The 27,436-nt window shown below is 46.4% G+C and overlaps 1 protein-coding gene across 4 annotated transcripts in view; it reads left to right on the top strand.

The window, feature by feature from the left end:
- The window catches only part of KCNAB2 (potassium voltage-gated channel subfamily A regulatory beta subunit 2), a 322,756-nt gene that overhangs the window by 204,038 nt on the left and 91,282 nt on the right, over positions 1 to 27,436 (top strand). For all 4 annotated transcript variants that reach the window (XM_082273335.1, XM_082273337.1, XM_082273338.1 and 1 more), the window contains one exon: positions 26,235 to 26,278. In XM_082273335.1, the coding sequence (XP_082129461.1) occupies positions 26,235 to 26,278 (44 nt within the window). The remainder of the gene's footprint in view (positions 1 to 26,234; positions 26,279 to 27,436) is intronic.

The raw sequence follows: 27,436 nt of genomic DNA on the forward strand, positions 1-27,436 counted from the left end.
CCACGAGGTTCCTTCGCTCTCCACCACCGAGGTTCCTTGGTTATCCACAGCAGAGGTTCCTTGGCTCTCCACTACAGAGGTTCCTTGTCTCTCCACCACGAGGTTCCTTCGCTCTCCACCACCGAGGTTCCTTGGTTATCCACTACAGAGGTTCATTGGCTCTCCACTACAGAGGTTCCTTGGCTCTCCACTACAGAGGTTCATTGGCTCTCCACTACAGAGGTTCCTTGGCTCTCCACTACAGAGGTTCCTTGGCTCTCCACCGCAGAGGTTCCTTGGCTCTCCACCGCAGAGGTTCCTTGGCTCTCCACCGCAGAGGTTCCTTGGCTCTCCACCACCGAGGTTCCTTGGTTCTCCACCACCGAGGTTCCTTGGCTCTCCACCACAGAGGTTCCTTGGCTCTCCACCACAGAGGTTCCTTGGCTGTCCAGCGCAGAAGTCGCCTTGGTTCTCCACTGCAGAGGTCGCCTTGGCTCTCCAAGGAGGAGAAGCGAGCAGCATGCCAGCCTGTGCTACTCTCCTGCAAGCCAGACTCCGAGCAGCCAACGTGCCTTTCCTCACAGGGAAGTTTGCTTTCTTCTCCGTACTTTAACCCCCTCGCTTGTCCACAGCTGTCACCAATTTAAATATTTTTATTTTATTTTAATTTTTTCTGATTTTTTTCTTTTATTTTTATTCCTTTTTAATTATTTCTGATTTTTTTATTCCTTTTTAATAGATTTTTTTCATTTTTTTCTTTCTGTTTTTATTCCTTTTTTGTTTATTCCTTTGTATTAAATTTTTTTTTTCTTTTTCTGTTTTTATTCCTTTTTTGTTTATTCCTTTATATTCAATTTTTTTTTTCTTTTTCTGTTTTTATTCCTTTTTTGTTTATTCCTTTATATTACATTTTTTTTTTCTTTTTCTGTTTTTATTCCTTTTTTGTTTATTCCTTTATATTCAATTTTTTTTTCTTTTTCTGTTTTTATTCCTTTTTTGTTTATTCCTTTTTATTCAATTTTTTTTTCTTTTTCAGTTTTTATTCCTTTTTTGTTTATTCCTTTATATTAATTTTTTTTTTTAAATTGCTCTTCACCGTGGTGAAGTGAATGTATCTGGATTGTTATTTTTTTTTTTTTCCTTGGAGCCGTTTGGTTTGAAAGAGATTAAAGGAGCTTTTTTTTTTTTTCCCTGCTTTTCCCGAAGATCAGATAATAGCGTATAATAATATCCGTTGCCTGGGTTAAGGTTGCTGCTGGCTTTTAGCAACAAAGCCAGGATCTACGCAAGGGATTTTTATTATTTTTGTTTTTTCCTTTTTTTTTTTATTTTTTAATTTTATTTCTTGGCCAGAAAGCCACCGTGGAAAAAAAAAAAAAAAAAACCGCCACCATAGAAGATCCGTAAGGAACTAAGAAGGGGGGGAAGAGGGGCGACATGCAGGTTTCCTTTGCTTGCTCGGAGCACGGTTTGAAAAGTCGGAGTGCGGAGGACCGGCTGAACCGGCAGAATGTCAGCAGCCCCAGCCTTGCGGCGCGGACGAAATTCCGTGCGGTGGCCATGGTGGCCCGGAGCCTGGGACATCTGTCGGTGCAAAACGTTCCGAGCCCGAGCGAAGCCAGCTCACGCCAGCCCGGGATGAAGTATAGGTAAGGTGGGGGGGGGGTCTAATTATTATTATTTTTATTATTATTATTATTATACAGGATTTATTTTGCGCCGACAGTTTGCGCAGCGCTTTACAATATGAGGGAAGACAGTACAGTTACAATACAGAAGAAGTTAGAGCTTACAATCTAGAAGTACTCATATATGTGTCTTCACTTACCGTCTGTCAGTCTAACAAAGGCGGCCGACCTGCAGGGGGTCCCGGGGAAATCATCCGCCTGCGTTGTGTTCTGGCTCCGGCGCGACTTTCGGCTTTAAATAGACGTTGCGCATACGTTACATTGCAGGCTGTCCGGGAAGAATGCGGAGACACAATCTGTGCGCTGCGTCCGCTGCCCGCCCGCTAAATCTGGGATCAGGAAGATTATAGAGCCGGGAGTCGGACGCAGGGCTGCGTCTGCATGGGGTGTGAAAGGCGTTTTGGAGACGCGTTTTTATAACTTTGATGGTGTAGAAACGGAAGGTAAAGCTGGACTTCAACAAACTGATTCATCTGCTGAAGAATTTTGTCATTTTTGTCCATCCAGTTCTGGGATTTACACTGCTCTGCTGCACAGCAAAGCCCTGTCTAGCATGGCAACGGGCCTGATTTTTGCTCTGCTGCAGTTCAGCACATCCTAAGACAGGACAGTGAAAGTAGAAGCGGTGGATTATTCCTATCACTCTGATCTCTACTCCTGTCTGCATGCTCACTGTCAGCACATCAACTGATTCTTGAGCTCTCTGTGCTGCTTCTTCTTATCACACTCCAGCTCTGCTGTACTGGGGGATGGCAAGGAGAAGCGGCACACTGAGGAGCTCCTCTCTGTCACTCTGCTCTCTCCTCCAATCAGCATGCTTATAGTCTCCCCATGAATAGCTCCTTGTTCTCCTTGTGCTACTTCTTCTTATCACTCTCCAACTCTGCTGTACCGGGGGGCGGCAATGAGAAGAATCAGACTGAGGAGCTCCTCCCTCACTCTGCTCTCTCCTCCAATCAGCATGCTTATAGTCACCCCATAATAAGCTCCTTGTTCTCCTTGTGCTGCTTCTTCTTATCACTCTCCAGCTCTGCTGTACGGGGGCGGCAAGGAGAAACGGCACACTGAGGAGCTCCTCTCTCTGTCACTCTGCTCTCTCCTCCAATCAGCATGCTCCTTGTCATAGTAACAGAGCTTATGTCTTTTTACTCTGCTGCTTCCTCCTATCAGCATGCTGATTGTCAGCACATGAACTGATTGGCTCTCTGTGCTTCTTCTTCCTCCCACATTCCAGCTCTGCTGTATGGGGGCAGCAAGGAGAAACGGCAGACTTAGCGAGCACATGCCTTTGTCACTCTGCTCTCTCCTCCTATCAGACATGCTCCTCTTGCTGTCACTCTGCTCTCTCCTCCTACCAGACATGCTCCTCTCGTTATCACTCTGCTCTCTCCTCCTACCAGACATGCTCCTCTCGCTGTCACTCTGCTCTCTCCTCCTACCAGACATGCTCCTCTCGCTGTCACTCTGCTCTCTCCTCCTACCAGACATGCTCCTCTCGCTGTCACTCTGCTCTCTCCTCCAATCAGACATGCTCCTCTCTCTGTCAGTCTGCTGTCTTCTCCGATCAGACATGCACCTCTATCTGTCAGTCTGCTGTCTCCTCCGATCAGACATGCTCCTCTCTGTCACTCTGCTCTCTCCTCCAATCAGACATGCTCCTCTCTCTGTCACTCTGCTCTCTCCTCCAATCAGACATGCTCCTCGCTGTCACTCTGCTCTCTCCTCCTATCAGCATGGTTATAGTCACCCCATGAATAGCTCCTTGTTCTCCTTGTGCTGCTGCTTCTTATCACTCTCCAGCTCTGCTGTACGGGGGGTCGGCAAGGAGAAACAGCAGACTAGCGAGCTCATGCCTCCCTCACCCTGTTCTCTCCTCCAATCAGACATGTGCTGATGAAAATATTTTTTGTTTCGTTATTTAAATAATTTCATTTAGTTAAATTGGTGTAAAATGTTTTTGGAATTGGTTTTTGGTAATTGTCAGCACATAAACTGATTGGCTCTCTGTGCTGCTTCTTCCTCCCACATTCCAGATCTGCTATACGGGGGGCGGCAAGGAGAAGCAGCAGACCGAGGAGCTCCTCTTTCTGTCACTCTGCTCTCTCCTCCATTCAGCATGCTTCTTGTGCGACATTACAGTTGATTGGCAGGGGTACTTTCTTCCCCAGTCTGACCTCTGCTGTACAGGTATTGCAGGAGGCTGATACCAAATCAAATTCAGAGCTCTGCTCTCTCCTCCAATCAGCATGCTCATTTTTGGCACATGAACTGATTCTTGTGCTGCTTCTTCCTATCGCACTCCAGACCTGCTGTATGGGGGCTGTAAGGAGAATCAGCAGACTGAGGAGCTCCTCTTTCTGTCACTCTGCTCTCTCCTCCAATCAGCAGGCTTCTTTTGCTACATTACAATTGACTGGCAGGAGTGCTGCTTGTTCCTTCTCCAGTCTGAACTCTGCTGCACAGGGCCTGCAGAAGGCTCATACTAAATCAAATTCAGAGCGCCGAACTATTCTTCTCTGGTACTCTGCTCTCTCCTCTAATCAGCATGCGCCTTGTCATAGTAACATGGCTCACATTTCTGGTACTCTGCTCTCTCCTCCAATCAGCGTGCTCCTTGTCATAGTAACATAGCTCACGTCTCTGGTACTCTTCTCTCTCCTCCAATCAGCATGTTCCTTGTCATAGTAACATAGCTCACGTCTCTGTAACTCTGCTCTCTCCTCCAATCAGCATGCTCCTTGTCATAGTAACATGGCTCACGTCTCCGGTACTCTGCTCTCTCCTCCAATCAGCAAGCTTCTTTTGCTACATTACAATTGATTGACAGGGGTACTTTCTTCCCCAGTCTAAGCTCTACTGTACAGCTATTGTAGGAGGCTGATACCAAATCAAATTCAGAGCTCTGCTCTCTCCTCCAATCAGCATGCTCATTGTTGGCACATGAACTGAATCTTGTGCTGCTTCTTCCTATCGCACTCCAGATCTGCTGTAGGGGGGCTGAAAGGAGAAGCAGCAGACAGATGAGCTCCTCTCTCTGTCACTCTGATCTCTCCTCCATTCAGCATGCTTCTTGTGTTACATTACACCTGTACCACCTCCCATATGGCAGTGCTTGGCCCACTATCAGTCAGTCTTTAAAATAGTAACCCCATGTGTGCAAGGGTGTCCATGTGCAGAGTGAATGTGAGTATTATCATTTAGCTGCTGCACCTGCAGGGCTCTAATGAGGAAAGTGGCAGGATCTGCATCACTTTAGGTGTGATTTCCCTATTAGGAGTATCTAACCAAAAATGACATTTGTGTTGCAGGGGATGCTCAAAATCTGACTTGTATCTTAGTGCAGACTTCTGGGGAAATAAGTGAGCCAATCACACAAGCAGGAAATGATATCTCTTGGGGGGGGCGGGGCTCTGTGTACCATCTGTGCACAGAGCGCCTCCAGGTGGCCACGTTGTTTTTTTTACAGAAAATGACCGCGGCTTCAGATTGAAAAGAAAAGATTTCTAATAACATTCAGTAACAATGTGACTTGTGTAGCCATTATTTGTTATTTTATTATTTTTTTTGCTATTTTTTCCTACTTTACGCTCGTACTGCCACACGGCGGGGTCCAGCTCTGGGAAATGTCAGCTTTCACATCATTTTCATAGGATTTTTTTAGTCCCGAAGCAGAACTGGGGTGAGGGGGGGGGGCACAGGAGGAGCACCAGATATGCAGCGTCCGCTTAGTTTGCTTGATATGGGGTCACTTTAGGCACTCATAATTGGTCCTGGGCACCACCCTGTTCCCGATGTTCCTTAAACAGTACATTGTAATTGTAGATGTCTTGGGCTTCTGTCATAGGTCTCAGCAGGGGCGTATATACAGGGGTCGCCATTGCGACCCGGCCCCTCTGTATGCCTGGATAGGGGGGGCGGCAGCATGTAAAGGAAGCGATCCCTCCATGTAGCCGCTGAATGCCCGCTTCTCCTCTTCTCCCTCCCGCAGACATTCAGCGGCTGCAGGAGGGAAATGGAGGGCATTGATTCCTCCACATGCTGCTCCTGCCACCTCCCTATCCCTGTCCTGCCGCCCTGGGGCCCTATGTGCTTCCCTGCCCACCACCCCCCCCCACACACACCACTGGCGGGTTTCCCCCTCCTGCCGGCTGCTGCGGGAGATCTGTCAGGATGGAGAGTGGGGAAGCGACTGGTAAATGTATCATTTACTGGCCCCTTCTTTGTCTTACGAATAAAGTCAGTGACTGACTGACCCTGTTTGTTTTTCACTTTTACTATGCTTGAGTTTGCTATGCTTGAGTTTGCTATGCTTGAGTTTGCTATGCTTGAGTTTGCTATGCTTGAGTTTGCTATGCTTGAGTTTGCTATGCTTGGGTTTGCTATGCTTGGGTTTGCTATGCTTGGGTTTGCTATGCTTGGGTTTGCTATGCTTGGGTTTGCTATGCTTGGGTTTGCTATGCTTGGGTTTGCTATGCTTGGGTTTGCTATGCTTTGCTTTGCTTTACTAGGCTTCGGTTTACTAAGCTTCAGTTTACTAAGCTTCAGTTTACTAAGCTTCAGTTTACTAAGCTTCAGTTTACTATGCTTCATTTTACTATGCTTGTGTTCACTATGCTTCAGTTTATGAATGAACAGGAAGCCTCTGTACAGAGCTATTCCTTCTCATTCATTCTGTGCAGATAAGGCTGCAGAGAAAAGGACTGATGAATGTGTCCCCTGATATTTCACCAAAGCCCCCCAACAAGGGGGTCCTAAATATGTAAATAATGAGAAAGAAAAATTGTAAAAATAAATAAATAGAATGGTAAAAAAATAATAAAAAAATAAAACAACACTGACACCCAGGGCGTTTTTTCAGGGGGAGCGCAGTTCCAGCACCTCCAGAACTGACTGTATGTAATGGTAAGGGGTGCTGGGGTGTGCTGCAGGATCTATTGTTGTTGGCTGTGGGGGGATCTATTCTAACGGGAGAGGATATATTTTAGCAAGGGGGTCTATTGTTGCTGGTGGGGGATCTATTGTTGCTGGGGGTGGGTCCTATGTTGCTGGGGGTCAGTTTTTGCTGGGAGAGATCCACTGTTGAGGGAGGGGTCTATTGATGTTAGCTGTAGGGAGATCTGTTGTTGCTGCCGGTGTCTATTGTTCTTAGGGCGCGGATTTTGTTGCGGGTGGTCCATTGTTGTTAGGAGGATCTATTGTTGCTGGGGGTGGGTCATATGTTGCTGGGGGGTCAGTTTTTGCTGGGAGAGATCTACTGTTGAGGGAGGGGTCTATTGATGCTAGCTGTAGGGAGATCTGTTGTTGCTGCCGGAGTCTATTGTTCCTAGGGAGGGGGGGATTTTGTGGTCCATTGTTAGGAGGATCTATTGCTGCAGGGGATCTATATTAGTTGCCTTTCTTGTTATCACTCCCAAATTACAAATAAATTACTTAGCACCACAAACTATTTGGTTCTGTATTGTCAAAAAGGGCAGGATTGGGTGGGTAGGGGATGGAACCAAAGAATGGTGCTCGGAGGTGGGTAAGGGATGGAACCAAAGAATGGTGCTCGGAGGTGGGTAGGGGGTGGAACCAAGGAATGGTGCTCAGAGGTGGGTAGCGGGTGGAACCAAGGAATGGTGCTCAGAGGTGGGTAGCGGGTGGAACCAAGGAATGGTCCTTGGAGGTGGGTAGGGGGTGGAACGAAGGAATGGTGCTTGGAGATGGAACCAAGGAATGGTGCTCGTAGGTGGAACCAAAGAATGGTGCTCGTAGGTGGAACCAAGGAATGGTGCTCAGAGGTGGAGCAAAGGAATGGTGCTCAGAGGTGGGTAGGGGGTGGAACCAAGGAATGGTGCTTGGAGGTGGAAGCAAGGAATGGTCTTTGGAGGTGGGTAGGGGGTGGAACGAAGGAATGGTGCTTGGAGATGGAACAAAGGAATGGTGCTCGGAGGCGGGTAGGGGGTGGAACCAAGGAATGGTGCTTGGAGGTGGAACCAAGGAATGGTGCTTGGAGGGGGAAGCAAGGAATGGTTCTTGGAGGTGGAACCAAGGAATGGTTCTTGGAGATGGAACGAAGGAATGGTCCTCGGAGGTGGAACCAAGGAATGGTCCTCGGAGGTGGAACCAAGGAATGGTGCTCGGAGGTGGAACCAAGGAATGGTGCTCGTAGGTGGAACCAAAGAATGGTGCTCGTAGGTGGAACCAAGGAATGGTGCTCAGAGGTGGAGCCAAGGAATGGTGCTCAGAGGTGGGTAGGGGGTGGAACCAAGGAATGGTGCTTGGAGGTGGAAGCAAGGAATGGTCTTTGGAGGTGGGTAGGGGGTGGAACGAAGGAATGGTGCTTGGAGATGGAACAAAGGAATGGTGCTCGGAGGCGGGTAGGGGGTGGAACCAAGGAATGGTGCTTGGAGGTGGAACCAAGGAATGGTGCTTGGAGGTGGAACCAAGGAATGGTGCTTGGAGGGGGAAGCAAGGAATGGTTCTTGGAGGTGGAACCAATGAATAGTGCTTGGAGATGGAACGAAGGAATGGTCCTCGGAGGTGGAACCAAGGAATGGTGCTCGGAGGTGGAACCAAGGAATGGTGCTCCGTGGTGGGTAGGGGGTGGAACCAAGGAATGGTGCTCGGAGGCGGGTAGGGGATGGAACGAAGGAATGGTGCTCGGAGGTGGGACCAAGGAATGGTGCTCAGAGGTGGCTAGGGGGTGGAACCAAGGAATGGTGCTCAGAGGTGGCTAGGGGGTGGAACCAAGGAATGGTGCTCAGAGGTGGCTAGGGGGTGGAACCAAGGAATGGTGCTCGGAGGTGGGACCAAGGAATGGTGCTCGGAGGTGGGTAGGGCCAGAGAAAAGGGGTACCTCGGAAAGAAAGTGTTCCTGTACCTATTGTCTGAGGGAGAAAAAAGGCCTGCTGACACCAGTGGTTGACCTACCAGGGTCACAAAGGTCACAGTTGTGAATGGGCTCTGGCATCCGCTACCGTGACGGCAGGAAGGTAAACCATTGTAAAGGGCCCCAGGATCAGTGTGAAGGGCCCCGATCAGGGGCCATTAATAATTTCTTGCACCGGGGCCCTGAAGGTTCTAGTTGGGCATCTGGGTCTCAGCCAAAATTAAACTTTTTAGTTGATGAGGTTGGAAGAAGGAACGGGTTCATCTAGTCTGGCCTTCTTTCTTAACCTTTTTAACGTGGAAGAATTATTGAAATAACTTTCTGGGCTCACGGAATCCCTAATATAAATGACTATATCTAAGGCTCACGGTACGTTGGTGTGATGGTCAATGGGAAGAATGCTCTCTACATTTGTGGTCATTGGGACGAATCCTCGCTTACAAATGAGAAAATAAAAATGTGCAGCGCTCTATGGAGAATATACAGAAATATGTGTGGAGTACGAACATAAATCAAGCAAATTGTGTTCCACGCATAAATAAAAATAACCAACCCGATATAAACTTCCAAAGCAAATGTGTCCGTATAAAGTCTCAAAAAAATTCTTCCATAGGGCATGAATATCCACACTTAATCTTCAGTACTCCAAACCTGGTGCTTGAAAGATCGCTACCTGCCCCCCCCCCCCCCCCACCACCACCACACTATGTTCAATAAATATGCTCCCTCATATCCAGACCTAGATTAGTGGTCTCCAAACTGCCGCTTGGTGGCTGGGTCCGGCCCTTTGCTTGCTTTTATCTGACCCTTGGGGCACTATTTTATTCACTGACACCAACAAAGGGGCCCAATTCCTACCAATGACAAAAATGATGGGTCCCAATGACACCAATGATAGGGCAGAATTCCTCCCAAAGACACCAATGATGAGCCGTAATTCTTCCCAGTGACACCAGCAGTGGGGTTCAATTCCTTCCAATGACACCAATGATGGGCCACAATTCCTTCCAATGACACCAATGATGGGCCACAATTCCTCCCAATGACTCCCAACTATGGGGCACTATTCCTCCCACTGACACCAACAATGGGGCCGGTCACAGAAACCACCGTGACTTGGGCTTCTGGTGGGGCCTGGGGACCAGCCTCCTTCCCACCAACAGATGGGGCAGTTGGTTTTTACTGACATCAACAAAGGGGCCCAATCCCTACCAATGACACAAATGATGGGGCCCAATGACACCAATGATGGGGCAAAATTCCTCCCAAAGACACCAATGATGAGCCATAATTCCTCTGTGACACCAGCAGTGGGGTACAATTCCTTCCAATGACACCAATGATGGGGCACAGCTCCTCCCAATGACACCAATGATGGGCCACAATTCCTCCCAATGACTCCCAACTATGGGGCACTATTCCTCCCACTGACACCAACAATGGGGCCTGTCGCAGAAACCACCGTAACTTGGGCTTCTGGAGGGGCCTGGGGACCAGCCTCCTTCCCACCAACTGATGGGGCACAATTCCTCCCAATGACACCAGTGACGGGGCATTACTCCATCTGATGCTGGGACATTTCTACTCCCAGTGGCCACAGTCCAGCCCCCCCTAAAGTCTGAAGGCCAGTAAACTGGACCTTTGTTTAGAACGTTTGGATACCCCTTGCCTATATTATAGGAGGCCCCATAAACATATATTCAACCACACTTCTTACAGTGGCCAATCAAAATCCTCCAAACTTTCACCATTCCTGAGCTGCTCCTAATTGATACCTGGGAAATCCCCATGGTTTAACCCTTTTTCCCCACTATAATAGGATCTAAATGTTCTCCATATGGCTTTATTCAAAGTAAATATCAGTAAACCTACTCACAAGCATCACATATATATGTAGACTTCGACAAGAGAGTACCGACTCTGGCAAGTTTCGTCTGACAGTGCGTGATGTCACTAAAGGGGCGGAACCATATCTGAAGCATTGCATCACCTGGCGGGACTTCTTCAGAGATATGGTCAATGGGAAAAACGCTCCCTACATTTGTGGTCGTTGGGAAGAATCCACACTTACAGATATCTAAAAAGATCAATGGTGTCAGTGGTTATTCATCTGAGAGGCAGAAGTTGCTCCTTGCTTAACGACTTAAGCCCCGGAAGATTTTACCCCCTTCCTAACCAGGGCCTATTTTGCGATTCGGCACTGCGTGACTTTAACGGACAATTGCGCGGTCGTGCGACGCTGTACCTAAACGAATTTGACGTCCTTTTTTCCCACAAACAGAGCTTTCTTTTGGCGGTATTTGATCACCTGTGCGATTTTTTGATCATGCGCTATAAACAAACAAAGAGCGACAATTTTGCAAAAATAACAATATTTTTCACATTTTTTTATATGAAATTCCCCCCAAAAAAATGTAAAAATCAGAATTTTTTAACATTTTTGGCCAATTTGTTTTATGCTACATATGTTTGGTAAAAAAAATCGCAAAAAGTGTATTTTGATTGGTTTGCGCAAAAGTTATCGCGTTTACTAACAAAGGGAAAGATTTGTTGTTTTTGTTGTTTTTTTTTTTTTTGACACGTAATGGCGGCGATCTGCGATTTTTTTTTGCGGTACTGCGACATTGCGGCGGACAGATTGGACCCCTAACTGACATTTTTGACACTTTTGGGGGTACCAGTGACATTACTGCAGTAATCAGTGCTATACATATGCAATTTTAATGTAAAATTACACTGGCAGTGAAGGGGTTAGCTTTATTTGAGAGAAAGGGGTTATGTGTGTCCCTAGGGGCGTGATTCTAATTGTGATTGGATGTGGCTTGAGGTGTAGGAACAGTGATCAACGGTCCTACATAGTAGAACCGTATGATCACTGTTCCTACACAGGGGAGAATGACAGGCGGCTTGTTTACATCAGCCGCCTGCCTTTCTCCCTCTGCACCGACGATCGCCGAGTGACCGGCGGACATGGGGGGGGTCAGTGACAACGCGGGAGCGCGCCTCCGGGGGGGGGGGGGGGCGCACGCTCACTCCCTAGACCCTCACAGGCTAGTAGTACTACGTCGCTCTGCCTGTGAGGGGCTGACCGCCGCAGTAAATAGTCGTGCGGCGGTCGGCAAGCTGTTAAGGAACCTCTAGAAACCTCTGGAGGAACTCTAGTTGAGAAAGGCTGATCTAGTATTTATGATCCATGATGCAAGAAACATTTGGGTTAGGTGAACCTTCACATGTCATAGAACCCCTATAAGGGAATTGGGCATAAAGTATACAAAGAATAAGGCGCTGTAGGCAGCCATGTGTTCACTTTCTGATATTGTGCGGAAAAGCAATGTACAGAAGGCCAAGTGCTTCCCATGATGTCTATAAACGTCGTAACCAAATGCATTTGGTTATCAGTGCTCCTCACGTTGCCCATGGGGGGATTATGGACAATCCTATCTGTATAGAGATTTATTTCACTTATCTCTTTAGCTCCAACACAGACACCAGTCCTAGAAGCAGCTGACACTAATGTCCCTGCCACCCTCCCAAAGCAGAGCCATCATAGCTGGAAGCCTATTTAACCCACCAGTATGCATTGGGGTGGAGGATGTAAACCAGAATCTGCAATGGAAAGCCATGACAACCTTTAGAGAGGCCATAATACTCCATGCAGGTGATCTTCACCAAGTTCATTTTCGTTTTCTTCCTATCTCTATATATTCAGACAAGAGCAGTCATTTGATTTTGACAAAATGGGAATATTCATATCGGAATGTTTTTGGATGAAGTCATGTTCATTAAGGGCCAACCACCCACAGTTGTCTACTACCCTTCTCTGCCAATCCCTCCACTGGTTTCTCTGTGTCCTTCATCCCTCTCTGCCAATCTTTCCATTGGCCTCTGCTCCGTGTCCTCCATTCCTCTATGCCAATCTCCAAACTGGCTTTGCTTAGTGTCCTCCATCCCTCTCTGCCAATCTCTCCATTGGCTTCGCTCAGTGTCCTCTATCCCTCTCTGCCAATCTCTCCATTGGCTTCGCTCAGTGTCCTCTATCCCTCTCTGCCAATCCCTCCAGTGACTTTGCTCAGTGTCCCCCCCCCCCTCTCTGCCAATCCCTCCAGTGGCTTCGCTCAGTGTCCTCTATCCCTCTCTGCCAATCCCTCCAGTGACTTTGCTCAGTGTCCCCCCCCCCTCTCTGCCAATCCCTCCATTGGCTTCGCTCAGTGTCCTCTATCCCTCTCTGCCAATCCCTCCAGTGCCTTCGCTCAGTGTCCCCCCCCCCCCTCTGCCAATCCCTCCATTGGTTTTGCTCAGTGTCCTCCATCCCTCTTTGCCAATCCCCCATTGACTTCTCTGTGTCCTCCATCCCTCACTGCCAATCCCCCCATTGACTTCTCTCAGTGTCCTCCATCCCTCACTGCCAATCCCCCCATTGGCTTCGCTCAGTGTCCTCCATTCCTCTCTGCCAATCCCTCCATTGGCTTCGCTCAGTGTCCTCCATCCCTCTCTGTCAATCCCTCCATTGGCTTCGCTCATTGTCCTCCATCCCTCTCTGTCAATCCCTCCATTGGCTTCGCTCAGTGTCCTCCATCCCTCTCTGTCAATCCGTTGCCTGGCTTCGCTCAGTGTCCTCCATTCCTCTCTGCCAATCCCTCCATTGGCTTCACTCAGTGTCCTCCATTCCTCTCTGCCAATCCCTCCATTGGCTTCACTCAGTGTCCTCCATTCCTCTCTACCAATCCCTCCATTGGCTTCGCTCAGTGTCCTCCATCCCTCTCTGTCAATCCGTTGCCTGGCTTCGCTCAGTGTCCTCCATTCCTCTCTGCCAATCCCTCCATTGGCTTCACTCAGTGTCCTCCATTCCCCTCTGCCAATCCCTCCATTGGCTTCACTCAGTGTCCTCCATTCCTCTCTGCCAATCCCTCCATTGGCTTCACTCAGTGTCCTCCATTCCTCTCTGCCAATCCCTCTACTGGCTTTGCTCAGTGTCCTCCATTCCCCTCTGCCAATCCCTCCATTGGCTTCACTCAGTGTCCTCCATTCCTCTCTGCCAATCCCTCTACTGGCTTTGCTCCGTGTCCTCCATCCCTCTCTGCCAATCCCTCCATTGGCTTCACTCCGTGTCCTCCACCCAACAAATTAAATTCAAAATACTTACAACTTACAAAGCCATCACCAATTTAGTCTCAAAATACCAACCAAATCATTCTCTCTGCTCCTCCCAAGACCTCCTGATCTCTAGCTCCCTCGTCACCTTTTCCCATGCTCCCCTCCAGGGCTTCTTCCGAGCCTCTCCCATCCTTTGGAACTTCTTACCCCAATCTGTCTGACTATTTTCTATTCTGTTTGCTTTTAGAAACTCATTTTTAAACCCTTCTCTTCAGAGAAGCCAATCCTGCCCCCACCTAACAACTGTACTTTTATATTCTCCATCAGCTCACCCCCCCCCCCCCCACAGCTTTTACCTCTTGTTTTGCTTGACCCTCCCTTTTGGATTGTAAGCTCTCAGGAGCAGGGCCCTCTGATTCCTCCTGTATTAAATTGTTACATAGTTACATAGTAGGTGAGGTTAAATAAAGACAATAGTCCATCCAGTTCAACCTGTGTAGGTGTGTGTGGCTGTAATCATCTCACATACCCCTGAATGCTCTGATCCTTGAGATGTACGTCTAAGAGTCTTTTGAAAGCCACCAATACTTCCCGCAGAAACCACCTCTTGTGGTAGACATTTCCACACTCTTGTATTGTAACTGTACTGTCTACCCTTGTGTTGTAAAGCGCTGCGCAAACTGTTGGCACTAAATAAATCCTGTACAGTGAGTCCCCATCATACGAATTTTCAAGTTGTGAACTTTCGAAGATCCAATTGTGCGTTTGTATGTTCGATCACGTGCGTTAGTTCACATTTCTGGCATACATTCATATACATGCATCCTCTACAATGGTTGTGCTTCTGTGTACTTTACTGTATACAGTACTTTATCTTTATTTCAAGGTTTATTTCCATGTGTTATTTGTGTGAAATGTGTTATAAACCTATTATAGTAGTTGTGTTGGTTGGGTACTTTGCTGGATTCGCAAACAAATTGAACTTATGAACGCGCTCTCGGAGTGGTGCTCCTTTTTATGTAGGGGACTTACTGCTATATAATAATTATTTATCATGCTATATACTTACCACTTCTTTTGGAGAGGTGAGTAATAATTCCTCCTGGATCACACGGGTGTATTTAATACCGACGTGTCTGGAAGATGGATTCAGGTAATATTCGAGTGCATACATTACCATATATTAGGTCACTCCAATATCAGGAGGGCTGATTAGTTATTACTGTATATGTTCATACATTTTAGATTATCATTATATTAATCGAGTGCCGCTGTACTTTATTGTAAGCGGCCGGCAGCCGAAGTCCCGCCTATGCTAAAAAATAATCCCTACCGTTATTTCCTCAACCGCTCCTAGATGTGATCTTCTGTGCCCATTTCCAGCCCACCGTCCCACCAGGCAATTCCAGTATGGGGGACAGATGGTTGGTATGAAGCATATAGTTAGTATTAAATGTTACAGCAGATTGCTCACAACTCTTTTGCTCCCTGCCAATGAGTTTGCTTTTTGAGTCTTGTGGAGGACTTGGTTCCCACGTTGGTGGGGAGGACTTTGATTGGATTGCTCCTATTTTATGCAGGGCTTTTTTCTCAGAGAATAGGTGCAGGAACTCCCCTCTACTATGTCACCCCTTGTCTCCGACCCCTACCCACCTCCAATCACCGTCCCTTGTTTCCACCCCCTACCCACCTTCAAGCACTGTCCCTTGTTTCCACCCCCTACCCACCTTCAAGCACTGTCCCTTGTTTCCAGCTCCTACCCACCTCCAAGAACTGTACCTTGTTCCCCCCCCCCCCCCTTCCTACCTCCAAGCACTGTACTTTGTTTCCACCCCCTACCCACCTCCGAGCACTCTACCTTGTTTCCACCTTCTACCTGCTTTCAAGAACTGTACCTTGTTTCCACCCCAACCCACCTGCAAGCACTGTACCTGGTTTCCACCCCCTACCCACCTCCAAGCACTGTACCCTGATTCCACCCTTTACCCACCTCCGAGCACTGTACCCTGTTTCCACCCCCCAACCCGCCTGCAAGCACTGTACCTTGTTTCCAACCCCTACCCACCTCCAAGCACTGTACTGTGTTTTCACCCGTTACCCACCTCCGAGAACCATCCCTTGTTTCCACCCCCCTACCCACTTCCGAGCACTGTACCTTGTTTTCACCAACCTCCAAGAACTGTACCTTGTTTCCACCCTCTACCCACCTCCGAGAACCATCCCTTGTTTCCACCCCCTACCCACTTCTGAGCACTGTCCCTTGTTTCCACCCCCTACCCACCTCCAACACTGTCCCTTGTTTCCACCCTCTACCCACCTTCAAGCACCGTCCCTTGTTTCCAGCCCCCTACCCACCTCCAAGAACTGTACCTTGTTTCCACCTTCTACATGCTTTCAAGAACTGCACCTTGTTTCCACCCTCTACCCACCTCTGAGAACTGTACATTGTTTCCACCCTCTACCCACCTCTGAGAACTGTACCTTGTTTCCACCTTCTACCCACCTCCAAACACTGTACCTTGTTTCCACCCCAACCCACCTGCAAGCACTGTACCTTGTTTCCACCCCCTTCCCACCTCCAAGAACTGTACCCTGATTCCACCCTCTACCCACCTCCAAACACTGTACCTTGTTTCCACCCCCAACCCACCTGCAAGCACTGTACCTTGTTTCCACCTCCTTCCCACCTCCAAGAACTGTACCCTGATTCCACCCTCTACCCACCTCCAAGCACTGTACTTTGTTTTCACCCCCCAACCCACCTCCGAGAACCGTCCCTTGTTTCCACCCCCTACCCACCCCCGAGAACCGTCCCTTGTTTCCACCCCCTACCCACCTCCGAGAACCATGCCTTGTTTCCACCCCCTACCCACTTCCGAGCACTGTACCTTGTTTTCACCCCCTACCCACTTCCGAGCACTGTACCTTGTTTTCACCCACCTCCAAGCACTGTACCTTGTTTCCGCCCCCTACCTACCTCCAAGCACCGTCCCTAGTTACACTTCTTAAAGGTTGGGTGTTTGGGATGTGTAATGGAAAACCAAGCTTTAGTCCAATAGTAGGTATTAGGAAATAGGCCTGGTGGTGGTGATGATTTTGACAATTCTGGTGACGGATTATGGATACAAATTGGATAATCCATCAGGATGCCGCATTTGTATGTGCTAGATTATTATTTATTTTTTTTCTTCATTTGCTATTTTTTCCCATGAAATGGAGTTTCCCCTTTGAAGTAGAACTAAAGGCACAACCTTTTTATTTTTCATTTTGGATTGAGTAGCCGAGGGTTATAACCCCTAACAGTTTTTACTTTGCCATCTGTGTTTCATTGGGGAGATTTTCCTTCACTTCCTGTCCTATAACCAGAGCAGGAAGTGAGAGGAGGTCACCCCAAAACTAGTGTCCCCATTGGAAGATTTCCTCTTTTCTTTCACCTTGGATGATAATGTTAAAGAGAATCTCCCTAATGGGGGGCACGGACAGCAGTAAAAACTGACAGGGGTTCTAATTCCTCTCCACTCTATCCAAAACGAAAAAAAAAAAAAAAAAACGTTTTGCCTTTAGTTATACTTTACCACATTCCGTCCGCCCACGGCAGGCTGGCTTGGCTGCACCAACCAACGTATGGGTACGTCGGTTCGCGGGAACGCTCCCGTGGGTGCGCGCACGTCCCCATTTACACTCACATGAACTTTAATGGCATCCCAGTCTTAGTCCGTAGGGTTCAATATTGAGTTGGCCCACCCTTTGTAGCTATAACAGCTTCAACTCTTCTGGGAAGGCCGTCCACAAGGTTTAGGAGTGTGTCTATGGGAATGTTTGACCGTTCTTCCAGAAGCACATTCGTGACTTCAGGCGCTGATGTTGGATGAGAAGGCCTGGCTCCGCTCTAATTCATCCCAAAGGTGTTCTATCGGGTTGAGGTCAGGACTCTGTGCAGGTCACTCAAGTTCCTCCACCCCCAAACTTGCTCATCCATGTCTTTATGGGCCTTGCTTTGTGCACTGGTCCAAATCATTAGTTATCACAACCCCCCCCCCCCCCCCCCCTGAGCAGAAGGCTGATTGGCTGCGAAGCCGGCCGGCGGCCGCAGTGACTTTGAAGGGACTTTTTGTGATGTCTGCAGACCGCGGCCCACCGGGAAAATGCCGGTCTGCCCTATGGCCAGTCCGGCCCTGGTTATACCTCCCAACTTTGTAACTTGAGAATGGGGGACACATAGGGATAGAGAAGACATGTTGCACACCGTGGCAAAAATGGGCGGGGCTAAAATGCGGTGAATACTGAGATAGCATAAAGGGGCTTTGTAAATAGATTTTAAGCCTCTATATGGTATATAGTGTACACATTACTGCAATTTTTGTACCCACAAAATACTTCATAATTACTGTGCTATGAGACTCTCTGACATAACCCTATACTTAATAAAAAAAAAAAAAGCCCGCCACATATACACCCAGATACAGTCAGGGGTTGAGGTATACTTAGTCACCCCTTATATCAGAGTCCGCCTTTTACATTAGAAGTCCCCCCTTTCACACTAGGTGTCCCCCTCCCACCCTTCATATCAGAGTCCCTCTTTCACACCATTTGTCCCCTTCTTCACATCAGAAGACCCCTCACATCAGGGTTCCCCCTTCAAATTAGGAGCCCCCATTCATATCTGGAGTCCCTCCCTTTACATCAGAGTCCCCTGTTCACATGAGGAACACATCAGAGTCTCCCTTTTCAAACCAGGCCATAAAGGCGTAAACAAAACATTATATATATAAAATATAATTTATTCCTACATATTCAAATATAGGGGTGGCAAGGTGCATCTCTTGGAAAACATAACACATGTATTATAAAAACAAGAATCGTGGTTCTCTACTAAGTGCTTTGGTAAAGATTCCTCAGGGGCCAACGCGTTTCACTGCGTGCTTCCTCAGGGCCTAGGGGACTGAAACATTACTCATCTTACAGTATACCACATATATGTGTATGTTCACTCCCAACAAACGCTGGGGTATACAGGGAACAGATCTTGTTTGGTGAATAGGTATATCCGAATCCTCCTTGGGTTGAGGGTTAGAAACTCAGGGGCGTTTTATGTTACATGTAGGTTCCTCAGGTTCCTTAATAAGCATTGAAATGTGCATGCATGTATATGCAAACAAAGCGGAAATGCTTTAGTCCTCCATAAAATAAGTGGTCGTCCTAATACAGCTTGGTATGCACAGTGTAGAGGCCAGGCCCAACCAATGGGAGCTGTCTCTCCTATCGCCTCCAATCTCTCTGGTCAACTGAACCCGCCTCATTCAAATCAAAGCCCCCCCCCCCATCCTTTACATCAGAGTTCCTCCCTTACATCAGGAATTCAATCCAATCCAACACTAAATTAATACTTTTACATATTGCAGCAGTGTCCACACACGTAGGACACCCAACGTTAGTGGTGATTTATTCTTCTACCTTTGCACTTTGGTACTGACTACTATTCCAGACTTTCTCAGTCCCCACACCCCCCTCCTCCTAATGTGACCCCAGTGCCGACAGCAGCAAGAAAGGGGCAAACAAGGATGCTGTCAGGCATCCAACATCCTCATTATCAACCTATGGCATCATCAGTTGTTAGGATGCCGGCAGCTGGCCGGGTGGTGCTAATGGTTGTAGTTCTGCACATCAAAAACCTGTGGCTTTGTGTAAAGGCAGACTTGATCCACCCACTAGTTTGTTGACAATTTTGAGGCAGTTTTGGGCACCTCTAAAGGATCCAGATGGCATCTCAGGGTGCCGTGGAACCCTTGTTGAAAAAGGCTGGCATACTGCAAACCAAGATGCCTCTTGATAGGCTTTGCCCTGCCCTGAATGTGGTGCCTCTCTTGGAAAAAGGAGTTTCTTTATCTAGGAACGTGTACATCCCCCCCCCCCCCCCAATTTCTGTTGGGCAAATGGGAACAATTTTTAGGCATTTTGCCAAGGCACCAAATTGCCCATTTCTCAAGAAACCCCTAGCAACCTCAGGAGGAACCCTGCTCTAGAAGGTTGTAATGGTGCATAATGAAATTTTTGATTAATTGTTAGGCATTTTGCTAAGGCACCCCTGAAGAAGCCTCAAGGCACCCTGGTTGAAAAAGGCTGGTCTACAACAGCCTTTCTCAACCTTTTAAACACAGAGGAAGCCTTGATATAAATGTCTGGTCTCGGGAAACCCTGCTAAAAATTGAAAATCTCCAACTCATGACACATTAGTGTGACAGTCAGTGGGAAGAATGCTCCTTACTCTTGTCATCATTGGGAAGAATTACCCCCTTACAGAGAGCTAAAAGGAACAATGGTGTCATTGGGAACTTATCTGAGAGGCAGAAATTGCCCATTTCTCAAGGAACCCCTTGCAACCTCAGGAGGGTTGAGGAACCCTGGTCTAGAAGGTTGTAATGGTTGTAATTTTTAGGCATTTTGCTAAGGCACCCTTGAAGAAGCCTCAAGGCACCCCAGGGTGCCTGGGCACCCTGGTTAAAATAAGGCTGGTTTAGAAAAACGAGACTGATAGTCCTTATTGGTTATTATCCTGGTTGAGGAACCCTGCTCTAGAAGGTTGTAATGGTGAATAATGAAATTTTTGATTAATTTTTAGGCATTTTGCTAAGGCACCCCTGAAGAAGCCTCAAGGCACCCCAGTGTGCCACGGCAACCTGATTGAAAAAAGCTGGTCTAGAACAACCTTTCTCAACCTTTCAACACAGAGGAACCCTTGAAATACATTTCTGGTCTCGGGGAACCCCTGCTAAAAATTAAAAATCTACAACTCATGACACATTAGTGTAACAGTAAGTGGGAAGAATGCTCCTTTTGTCATCATTGGGAAGAATTACCCCCATACAGATAGCTAAAAGGAACAATGGTTTAATTGGAAACTTATCTGAGAGGCAGAAATTGCCCATTGCTCAAGGCACCCACAGCAACCTTAGGAGGAACCCTGGTTGAGAAACACTGGTCTAGAAGGTTGTAATGGTGCAAAATGACATTTTTGATAAATTTTTAGACATTTTGCTAAGGCACCCCTGAAGAAGCCTCAATGCACCCCAGGGTGCCACGGCATTTTGCCAAGGCACCCATGAAGAACCCAGAAGGCAACCTAATGTGCCACGGCACCCTGGTTGAAAGACTGGTCTAGAACAGCCTTTCTCAACCTTTTCAACACAGAGGAACCCTTGAAATAAATTTCTGGTCTCGGGGAACCCCTGCTAAAAATAAAAATCTAGAACTCATGACACATTAGTGTGACGGTCAGTGGGAAGAATTCTCCTTACTCTTGTCATCATTGGGAAGAATTACCCCCCTTACAGATAGCTAAAAGGAACAATGGTGTCATTGGAAACTTATCTGAGAGGCAGAAATTGCCCATTGCTCAAGGAACCCCTAGCAACCTCAGGAGGAACCCTGGTTGAGAAACCTTGATCTAGAAAGTTGTAATGGTGCAAAATGAAATTTTTGATTAATTGTTAGGCATTTTGCTAAGCCACCCCTGAAGAAGCCTCAAGGCCCCCCAGGGTGCCACGGCACCCTGGATGAAAAAAGCTGGTCTAGAACATCCTTTCTCAAACTTTTCAACGCAGAGGAACCCTTGAAATACATTTCTGGTCTCGGGTAACCCCTGCTAAAAATTAAAAATCTACAACTCATGACTCATTAGTGTAACAGTCAGTGGGAAGAATGCTCCTTACTCTTACAGATAGCTAAAAGGAACAATGGTGTCATTGGAAACGTATCTGAGAGGCAGAAATTACCCATTGCTCAAGGAACCTCTAGCAACCTCAGGAGGAACCCTAGTTGAGAAACCCTGGTCTAGAAGGTTGTAATGGTTGTAATTTTTAGGCATTTTGCTAAGGCACCCCTGATGAAGCCTAAAGGCACCCCGGGGTGCCTGGTCACCCTGGTTGAAAAAAGGCTGGTTTAGAAAAACGAGACTGATAGTCCTTATTGGTTATTATCCTGGTTCAGGAACCCTGCTCTAGAAGGTTGTAATGGTGCATAATTACATTTTTGATTAATTGTTAGGCATTTTGCTAAGGCACCCCTGAAGAAGCCTCAAGGTACCCTGGATGAAAAAGGCTGGTCTAGAACAACCTTTCTCAACCTTTTCAACACAGAGGAACCCTTGAAATAAATTTCTGGTCTCTGCTAAAAATTAAAAATCTACAACTCATGACACATTAGTGTGACAGTCAGTGGGAAGAATGCTCCTTACTCTTGTCACCATTGGGAAGAATTACCCCCCTTACAGATAGCTAAAAGGAACAATGGTGTCATTGGAAACTTATCTAGTAATTGCCCATTGCTCAGGGAACCCCAAGCAACCTCAGGAGGAACCCTGGTTGAGGAACCCTGGTCTAGAAGGTTATTAATGGTTGTAATTTTTAGGCATTTTGCTAAGGCACCCCTGAAGAAGCCTCAAGGCAACCCAGGGTGCGAGGCAGGAATTGTCTTTTGTTCAAGGAACCCCTAGCAACCTCAGGAGGAACCTTGGTTGAGAAACCCTGGTCTAGAAGGTTGTAATGGTTGTAATTTTTAGGCATTTTCCTAAGGCACCCCTGAAGAAGTCTCAAGGCACCCCGGGGTGCCTGGGCACCCTGGTTCAAAAAAGGCTGGTTTAGAAAAATGAGACTGATAGTCCTTATTGCAATTTTGGATTGGAAAACTAACTGAAGAAAATGATCATGTTTTTTTGGCAGACCAGATTTGATATTTCAGCCGGGAATTTAGAGATTTGCCTTTGGTACACGTATCTGTACCGGGTGGAATCCCGGAGCCGTGCTTTATTCGTAGCGTTCCATTGGTCTGCCTGTGCTGGAGCCTCGGCGTCATTGTAGAATTTTTAAGTGTATGTAAGTCGGGAGAGAGAACTGAGAAGACCTCTTCACATCTGCTCATGTTTTATGCCTGAAGGACATAATTAAACTCTGCGGAGAACATGTGTAACGCCGAGGAGCCGGCTTTGCCTCTCATTCAACCTCTGGCAGCTTGGCGAGGAAAAGGGGATTGGGTGGCGTAATCTGATGATTCGGGGTTAATACGTTGATAGACATAACATCCAGCATCTGTCCGCAGCAAAACACCCCCCCCCCCCACCCCCTCACCCCCCTGGGTGCTTCACTTATTAAAAGGAATGCTTGAGGTGCCCAGAGCAGCCAATAAAATTGCAGCAAATGGAATCATCTCTTTGCTGTTATTTTAATTTTTTTGCATTTTGACACCCATGTGCTGTGCGTATTTTTATCTCCATCGACTTCCAACCTGAAGCAAATCTTCCCACTTAAACTTTTCTTTTTACAGGGGAAATTACCCCCCCCCCCGTATATATAAAAGGGTGTCACCTTCTAAGTCTAGTTTGTTGGGTAAGAGCAAAAAAATAAAAATAAAAAATTGATTCAATATGCACTCGCTGTGTGACAGGATACAATGGCATTTATAGTGGGGTTGCCAACCTCCTGCAGCATTTTTTTTAGTAACAAAACATGGAAAATTTACTGATATTTCTATACTGACAAAATGAGAAATGTAGACATATTTTACTGACAAAATGGGAAATTTACTGACGTTTTTATACTGAAAAAAATATGGAAGATTGACTGACATTTTTTTACTGACAAATATGGAAAGTTAACTGACATTTTTTACTGACAAAATATGGAAAATCTACTGACAAAATATGGAAAATTAACTGACATTTTTTTACTGACATATGGAAAAATCTACATTTGTTACTGACAAAACTAAATCAGCTGACGTTTTATACTGAAAAAATATGGGAAAAAATTTACTGACAAAATATGGAAAATTTACATTTGCTACTGACATTTTTTTACTGACAAAACATGGAAAATATGCTGAAAAAAATAAGGAAAATTACCGGACAATTTTTACTGACAAAATTATAGAAAATTAACTGACATTTCCTAACTGACAAAACATGAAAAAATTACTGACACATGGAAAGTTTTCTGACATTTTTTAAGGACAAAATATGGAACATTTACTGACAAAATATGGAAAATTAACTGACATTTTTACTTACAAAATATGGAGAATTTTCTGACAAAACATGGAAAATTTACTGACATTTTTTACTGACAAAACATGCAACATTTAATGATATTTTACTGACAAAACATGGAACATTTACTGATATTTTACTGACAAAACATGGAACATTTACTGATATTTTACTGACAAAACATGGAACATTTACTGATATTTTACTGACAAAACATGGAAAATGTGCTGACAAAATATGGATGATTACCTGACAATTTTTACTCACAAAATTATAGAACATTAGCTGACATTTGCTAACTGACAAAACATGGAAAATTTACTGACAAAAATATGAAAATGTTTTTACCTTTCATTTCTATTTTATATCTAAATGGGATGTTTTACAAGGTGAGGGCTCACATATACCTTAAGTTTGTTTTGGTTTGACGCCGCTTTTGAACAAGCCTAAAGCTACCTAAAAGCTAAGCAAGGACAAACATGTGACCTCCTTTTTGGACTGTCCACCAATCGGGAGTGAAAGAGAGGGCAAGCTACAAGTGTAGTTCCTACAAACCCCATAACATCTTCATGGTTTGTAGGAACTACACTTGAGAGAAGCAGATGAATGGAAAATAACTACAAATAAATTGGAATGTACAAAAAAAAAAAAGCCATTGCTCAGTCTGCATGGAGTGTGTGTGCTCTGCATGGAGTGTGTGTGCTCTGCATGGAGTGTGTCCCCCCCTCCAGTGTTGCCCGTAGTACAATCCAGAAGCTCACCGTCAGGTTCACCGCCTACATTTTCTCCTAATGTGTATTTCTGTGATTATTTTTTAAATGGAGACTGGATTTTACCATCCTCTGGAGCGGGATCCTACGCATGTAGGTCATTGTTCTTCCTAAGGCTCCTAAGAATATGTTAAGAAAATAGCAAACTCCAGGCATAAAAAAAAACACAATTTAAATGCATTTTCCATAGAACTAGAAATAAGTTCTGGGAACGTGTCTTCTAATCCCCGCACAGCAGCACTCGGACTGGGAGAGGGAGAAGCAGCACTGGGAGACCAATCAGTTTCTGCAGCTTATTTATTATTTATTCAATATTATTTATTTATTTTTTATATTGTTATTATTTATTTTAATATATTAATAATAATAATAATAAGGATAACATTTATTAATTTTATAATTATTATTATTTTGTAATAATGCATAATAATTTATGTATTCTTTATCACATTAATATTATGATTAATAATTTTTATTACTATTATTATTTATTACATATATATATATATCACCAACAATTTATGCAGAGCTTTACACATATATATATATATTGTACATTCAGTCTCTGCCCTCCAAGGAGCTTACAATCGAATGTCCCTAACTAACATTCATACATACACAATACTGGGGACAACTTAGACAGGAGCCAATTAACCTCCCAGCATGTCTTTGGAGTGTGGGAGGAAACCAGAGTACCCAGAGGAAACCCACATAGGGAGAACATGCAAATTTCATACAAGTAGTGCCGTGGTTGGGATTCGAACCGACGACTCCCTTGTGCTGCCAGGCGGAAGTGCTAACTGCTTAGCTACTGTGCTGAGGAAGAGGTGGAGGGGGACGATGAAAGGAGGTGGGTAAAGAGGAGAAGGAGGAGGGGGAAGAGGAGGCGGAGAAGGATGACGAGGAGGAGGAAGAGGAAGACGAGGAGGTGGAAGAGGAGGAGGAGGAGGACTAGGGGAGGAAGAGTAGGAGGGGGAGGAAGAGGAGGAAGAAGAGAAGGAGGGGGAGGTGGAAGAGTAGGAGGAGGAGCAGGAAGGGGAGGAAGAGGAGGAAAAGGAAGAGGATGAGGAGGAGCAGGAAGAAGAGGAGGAGGAGGAGCAAAAGGAGGAGGAAGCGGTGAAAGGAAGAGGAGGAGCAGGAATAGGATGAGGAGGGGAAAGAGGAGGAGGAGAAGGAGGAAGAGGAGGAAGAACAAGGAAAGTGAATGACCTATCAGTGTCCTGCTTCTCTTTTTCGTCCAATCAGCAGGCTGTGGGCGGGGAAGCTATGTCTCGGTATTCCTTAACGCTAACGCTGCGTTCGCACCTGAGCATTTCCTAAACATGCGACAAAACATCCAAAAAAATGTGGGTTTTGCCGAGCATTTCGGAAAACGCGCTGCAGTCGCGGGTTGCCACCATTTGGCAATGGCGCCCCAATCACAGGCAGCAGACGCACTTTAAAAAACGCCCGACCAAAGGGGCTCTGGAGCTACTTTGGGGCGTTTGTCATGCGTCGGGCGAATTGGCAGCCCTAGGAGGGACGCGCTTTAAGAGAAAAAAGATGAGCAGGTGCGTTTCTTCTACACTGGGGTGTGAATGGGGCCTAACAGAGGAAGTGGCGCCGCCCTCCTGGCGGTGCTGTCAGTCATAAAAGTCGCTGCACAAACTGTCCAATCCTATAATAATGGTTTATTGATAATGGTGTTTTGCAGGTGTCATCCAGCTGTGTGTGTTGCAGTTTGCCCGGAGTGCAGCTTTAAGTTGCACCATTCGTAGATTGTTCCGGTAACGGATTTGCTCTTTATTTTTCAGAAACCTCGGAAAGTCCGGCCTCCGGGTGTCCTGCCTCGGTTTAGGTGAGTGACGCCACATCCAATGCATATTCTTCCAATTCTGATCACGCAGAGCAAAGAAACGGGTTCACCCTAATTTTTATTTTTTTTTCAAAGGACAGTATAAAAAAAAAAAAAAAAGAAAAAAATAAATAAAAAAATATTTTTTTTTTTTTTAAAGCCTCTCCCTCCGAGCTTCCATGCCAAAAAAAACAAAAAAACAAACGCATACGTAAGTCGCACCCGCAAATGTAAACCATGTTCAAATCACACATGTGAGGTGTCGCCGCTATTTTTACAGCGAGAGCAATAATTCTGGTGCAAGATTCTAGTGATTCTATTTGGATACCATTTACATTTGCGTACGCGACTTACGTATGCGTTCACTTCTGCAACGTGAGCACAGAGGGGTGGGGGAACTTTATTTTTTCATTTTTTTTTCTTATTTTTTACTTTTTATTTTATTCTATTTTTTACACTATCCCTGTTCATTTTTTTTTTTTTAATCACTTTTATTCCTATGACAAGGAGTGTAAACATCCCCTGTAATAGAAATAAGGATGAGCGCTCCTCTTTATGGAGAGATCTGGGGGTCAAAAAGACCCCACATTTTTTCTTTACCTACTTAAAGTGATTGTAAAGTCTCTTTTTTTTTTTTCAAACTTTACAAACATGTTACACTTCCCTCCTCTTCTCGGGTCCCTCTGTGGTGCTCCTGGCCCCTCCCTCCTAGCTGCTCCTCCTGTCCCCTCCCTCCTCGCTGCTCATGTCCCCTCCCTCCTAGCTGCTCTTCCTGTCCCCTCCCTCCTAGCTGCTCCTGTCCCCTCCCTCCTAGCTGCTCCTGTCCCCTCCCTCCTAACTGCTCATGGCCCCTCCCTCCTAGCTTCTCCTGTCCCCTCCCTCCTCGCTGCTCATGTCCCCTCCCTCCTAGCTGCTCCTGTCCCCTCCCTCCTAGCTGCTCCTGTCCCCTCCCTCCTAGCTGCTCCTGTCCCCTCCCTCCTAACTGCTCATGGCCCCTCCCTCCTAGCTTCTCCTGTCCCCTCCCTCCTCGCTGCTCATGTCCCCTCCCTCCTAGCTGCTCCTGTCCCCTCCCTCCTAACTGCTCATGGCCCCTCCCTCCTAGCTGCTCCTCCTGTCCCCTCCCTCCTAACTGCTCATGGCCCCTCCCTCCTAGCTGCTCCT

The sequence above is a fragment of the Pelophylax lessonae genome (genome assembly GCF_965119305.1).
Source record: "Pelophylax lessonae genome assembly, chromosome: 12".
NCBI lineage: Eukaryota > Metazoa > Chordata > Amphibia > Anura > Ranidae > Pelophylax > Pelophylax lessonae.